The sequence below is a fragment of the Nematolebias whitei genome, chromosome 18 (assembly GCF_014905685.2).
Source record: "Nematolebias whitei isolate Nwh7 chromosome 18, NemWhi1, whole genome shotgun sequence".
In the NCBI taxonomy this organism is placed as follows: domain Eukaryota; kingdom Metazoa; phylum Chordata; class Actinopteri; order Cyprinodontiformes; family Rivulidae; genus Nematolebias; species Nematolebias whitei.
The window spans coordinates 9,989,154-9,994,485 of record NC_056515.1 but is presented as its reverse complement, the minus strand read 5'-3'; the positions used below and the strand labels follow the sequence as shown (position 1 = coordinate 9,994,485).

The following is a 5,332-nucleotide window of genomic DNA, read 5'->3' as shown; positions in this document are numbered from 1 at the left end:
TGTATATATATAGTGTGTGTTTTTTGTCTACTCTGTTTTTCAGTTAATTATCAAAACTGACAGTTTTCATTTCCAGGAAATGGGTATTTGTGCTGTTGCTTTTGTTTGCAATTGCTGTAGAAACAATTAAAACTAAATTGATTCCAGTGAGTTTCTGTCCTTGCCACAACACTAATGAAGAATTTAGGAAAATAAAAACATTACTGCTTTTGAATGTAACTCAGCAACCAAGAACATCTATTGTCATTAGCATCCTAAGATTATCAACCTACAGCATGGGACTGGAGTGTAATATGATGCCCATGTTTCTGTGGTGCAAAACCAGCCTTACAAATGCTTAGGAGTGTGGTAATCTGTATTTTTTTCCCTTTAGTTTGTTGTGTTTCCTGGATTATCCAGTGTTTTCCATCCTTGTTGTCAGCTACTGTCTCACCTGTCTCAAATTCTAATCACCCCAGCTGTTTGTCATTATACAGTATTTTGTTAGTGTCCCTACACATTAAGCATCTGTATTTTTCCTTTGTCAGCTGATTTTCTGCTAAGGGTGAAGGATAAATTAAATTCCCTGAGGGGCCAATAGACAGGCCACATATGCTGGTGAATATTCTCATTCATCCAGGACATGATGAATTAAAAAAACTTTCAATACATGAACAATTGGACTTTATTTGTAACAGAAGACGTTTCGCTTCTCATCCGAGGAGCTTTCTCAATTCAAAGAACAGTGAGTGAGGGGTTCAGGTTATAAGGCTGAGTGAGATAAGATACACATATATATATGTAGATTTGGTGATTTGTGTGAATTGTCCAGGAAAATCAGCAGTGGATCAGAAAATATTTTACCCACTGTACAAAGGGGAAGTGGTTGTAATTTAGGATATACAAAATTCAAACGGTTTTGCACCAATGTATTTACAAGCATATTGTTGAAATTTAACCTCCGGAAGTTTTGCAGTTGTGAGTTGTGAACAACAGTGTTCTTTAGGCAGTCACTCTCACCCATGTAGTTGATGATGAAGCCTTCACCCTTCCCAAAGACGAGCCCAGCAGGGTCAGAGTGGAAGGCGATAGTCAGGTCTGGTGTAGTGGAGGACAACTTGAAGGGGCTGCTGCCTCCAACGTAGCGTCCCAGAATAAGGGTCGTGATTTCATCACCATCAGTGATGGTCAACATGTCGCTGTCACTGATGTTTAGTCTGAAAACAGTGAAAGACAGGCACAGAGTGAGGCAGTGATGTAGTTTTTTGTGGTGACGCAGAGGACAGTCACGTTGACAGCTGACGGTGATGGAAAACCAGATGGCATAAAAGGTTAAATGCTGTATTTGTCCACAGGGCAAATGTTAAATATAATTTCAATACTGTTACTTTAATGTCTTAATGTCTTGTGTATATATGTATGCTTATGTATATATGTGTATGTGTGTGTATGTGCATGTGTGTGTATATGTACACATCTACTGACTGTGAAACTAATTGCCCCTCGGGGATAATAAAGATACTTGAACTTAAAATAGTTTATCAACATTGTTGGCATTGCCCCTGACAGGTTTGCTTCACCTTACCCCAGAAAGTCATTTAAATTTTGTTTGAAAGTTTTTGTGAACAGAAATTTGTGTAAAAAAATATGACATTTCAACAAAAGTACTACACTTGTGTTAATGCTCTATGGGATTATAGTTAATTTGGGGCAGCTGTGGCTGAGTAGTTAGAGCAGTTATCCAATGGGAGAGTTGAGGGTTCGATCCCACCAGCAGTCATGCTGAAGTGTCCCTGGGCAAGACACTGAACCCCTCATTACTTCTGATGAGTGTCCTATAGGTGTATGAATGTGAAAAGTCATTGATTAGTCTCTACAGATTCAGATTAGCTTTGTAGAGATGTAGTAGAGTGCTGTGTAGATGAACATATGCTGATATATATTCATAAATTAAACGGATTCTTTCATTTTTCTGGACTGTATAATGTACGTGCATTGAATTTAATAAAATGTGGACGGAAACGTGTTTATCTTTGACTCACCAACGACAGTGGGTCATTTATTTAAAACGATTTGAACACATCACACATTTACATTAATTTGGCAAAATGATTTATAACAACATGGCTAATTTAGCAAGTTTTACAAGGAGGAAACAATACGGCGATTGTTTTCTCACTTCCAGTAGTACAACAGACATTAACCATACGGCGATGGTTGAAAAACTTCACAACAGACATTTCTGGAAATATCTGGATTAATTTGCTAGCAGATAGAAGAGTTTAAAGATTGAAGTTTAGAGGGAGGGAGATGGTGTGTGTGTGAGTGAAAAGTGTTGAACAGAACGGCACCCTCCATTCGACCCAGCTTTCCTCGGTACGCTCGGTAGTGAACTCGACTCATTACCTCTCTGACGATGAATCAGTGGAAGCGGAGCTCCAGTTAAGCTACCGGTCCAGCGTCTCCGTAGGATGGCAGAGAACCGTCCGGAGTGGTGGCGGGACTTCATCAACAACAGTTCACCTCACGAGTGGACTTCACATGAGTGGAGTCCTTCAGAAGTTCCACTCAGAGGTGGAAGATGTCATAATTCCCACAAGACTCGGAAGAGCTCTGGATTATGCTGGACTTCTGTTCTCCCAAACGACTGGAGCTGCAAACTCTCCACCCGACTCCAACTGGGTTGAACTAGGAAGTACCGACATTTAAAGAGCTCTGTTTCCGGTTCATTTGGGAGTTTCTGATTGGTCGATGGACCAAAACAGAGGTATGTTTTGTGATGTAAGGTGTTATTAAAAAGTCAAGGAAAAAGATTAAGATTGTTTAAGAACAGACAGAAGATATTATGAAGAACTCAGATTTCGTGGAGTCAATTCTCTAGTATCTTGCTGTAAAAGTTAAACATGACATTTCTTTTTCAGTAAACTTGCAGTTGACCGAAACTTGAACTTTGACCAACTTACACAACTTGCTCATTTCAAACAGACGATCAAGAAATTGAATCATTACTCTGTAACATATTCCAACTTGATTTCCACTTTGAATGAGGATTAAAAATCGTTATTACTGTTTCACAGTTGATTTAAAAATGAGTAGTTCACTTCAACATTTAAAATGGTTTGAAACATTTGTAAAATAGTAATGATAATCGAAAGTAGTCTTCTTTCACTTGATTAATTCAAGAAAGAAAGTCTCAGGATGGGTCAACCTGTATTTCTGGATTCAAATCAATGAAATGACAGTTTCTGTCCCATAAGGTCCTTAAGGTCAGGATTTGACCTCAGGCCTAGTTCACTACAGCTGTATGAATGGGTAAGTGAGGCACAGGTTGTAATAACAAAGTCCATGCTCAATAATCCAATCATTGCAGTGACCATCTTATCACAAGCAGAACTGTTTGTTCCATTTTGGAGTAAGCTGTTGGGGGAAGAATCAGTTTTGTTATGTGTTTCCTTGACTTGTGATGCCTTCCGGACCGAAGGCGAAATGTTTCAGCACAAAAGAAAGAAACTGTAAGAATGGTACTTTTCTGTGGCCCGGTTTGTGTCTGTTTCCCTCGTGCTCCCTCATTAGTTTCCATTGTTACCACCCGTGTCTCGTCCCAGCTGTCTGCAATTATGTCTCATCTTGTCTATGCATATAAGCCGCCTGTTCTGTCTTGTTCTTCGTCGGGTCATCTTCGTTGGGTACTCTTTGTTGGGTCTCTGAGTCTTTCCCTGAGTCTTCCTGGTTCCTCGAGTTCCCCGTGTCTCTCGTGCCTCCTGAGTTTCCCGTGCCTCCTTTCCTACATTCATGTAAGTTTTGCTGCCCCGTCAGCTTGTTATTTTGTACTTTAATATCTCATTAAAATCCTATTTTTGTATTTCTGCCGAGTTGAGTCCCTGTTCTGCACTCTGGGTTCGCTCCTGACACAAATCCTAACAGTACGACCCGACCAGAACAGAACCCAGCGGGCAGGGTTCTCACTCGGCAGCACTCACCTTTTTTCTTTTTTCCTCCTCGTGCCATTATGGACAAACTCCTCTCCGTCTCTGTCCTTCCGCCGTCCCACCGCCGCCGCAGTGGCAGAAGACGGTTCCGGAGGCAGTCTGCTGCGACCGACCCGGTCTCGTCGGCCGAGCAGAACTTTAGAGCTGGTTCCGATGTTTTCGTGGGAGCGGGGTCCGCCGCCTCACCTCCCAGGTTTCCGGTGGGGGCGAGATCCAGCGTCCCGCGGAAGCTCCGGTCCACTCCTGTTCGGTTCGGTGAGTCCGGTCTGGTTGACGTTACAGGGGCGGGTTCCATCGCCTCACCTTCCAGGTTCCTGGTGGGGGCGGAATCCAGCCTCTCACCGCCACTCCACGCTGCGGCTGTTCGACCCAGCCTGGCCATACCTCCGGAGAGTATTCATTGTGACCCCGTGGGGGCGTGTCCCGCCGCCTCACCTTCCAAGTTTCCGGTGGGGGCGGCACCTGTCACCACACCCACTCATACAGACATTCCCTTTTTTCATTCATTTTCCCCTGAAGATATTTTTCATATTAATCAGACCATTCTCGAACTATTTAGTTCTGCTAAAAGAAACCCGTCCTCCTTTGATTTCGTTTTGTCCCAGATGGATGATTTTTTACTTTCTTTCCCTTTGCTCCCCGAATATGATGTTTTATTAACTGAGTTACAGACTCTAAAGACTCCTGCTTCAGCCATCCCTGAGGTGGACTCCACGCTGCACGCAGCCCCTGAAGTGGGTCCTCATCTCTCCTGTTCTGAGGGGGTCCCGACAGACGCTCCTCATCTCTCCTATTCCGAGGGAGTCCCGACAGACGCTCCTCATCTCTCCTATTCCGAGGGGGTCCCGACAGACGCTCCTCATCTCTCCTATTCCGAGGGGGTCCCTCAGACGCTCCTCATCTCTCCTATTCCGAGGGGGTCCCGGCAGACGCTCCTCAACTCTCCACATCTCCAGAGGGGTCGGCGCTCTCCAAATCTCCAGAGGGGTCGGCACTCTCCAAATCTCCAGAGGGGTCGGCGCTCTCCAAGTCTCCAGAGGGATCGGCGCTCTCCAATACCACTGAGGATTCGCCTCCATGGTCCTCCATGTCGTCTGCTGCAGAGCCACATGCCTCTCCGTCGTCTGCTGCAGAGCCACAGGCCTCTCCGTCGTCTGCTGCAGAGCCACAGGCCTCTCCGTCGTCTGCTGCAGAGCCACAGGCCTCTGCGTCGTCTGCTGCAGAGCCACAGGCCTCTCCGTCGTCTGCTGCAGAGCAACAGGCCTCTCTGTCATCTGCTGCAGAGCCACAGGCCTCACCGTCGTCTGCTGCAGAGCCACAGGCCTCTCCGTCGTCTGCTGCAGAGCCACAGGCCTCTCCGTCAT

General features: G+C 45.0%; 1 protein-coding gene across 1 annotated transcript in view; it reads right to left on the bottom strand.

Annotated features, from left to right (window-relative positions):
• LOC119424635 (seizure 6-like protein) overlaps positions 1–5,332 on the bottom strand; it is a 337,403-nt gene that overhangs the window by 83,385 nt on the left and 248,686 nt on the right. Inside the window, exon 10 of the mRNA XM_037692123.1 lies at positions 1,000–1,196. Coding sequence (XP_037548051.1) covers positions 1,000–1,196 — 197 coding nt within the window. The remainder of the gene's footprint in view (positions 1–999; positions 1,197–5,332) is intronic.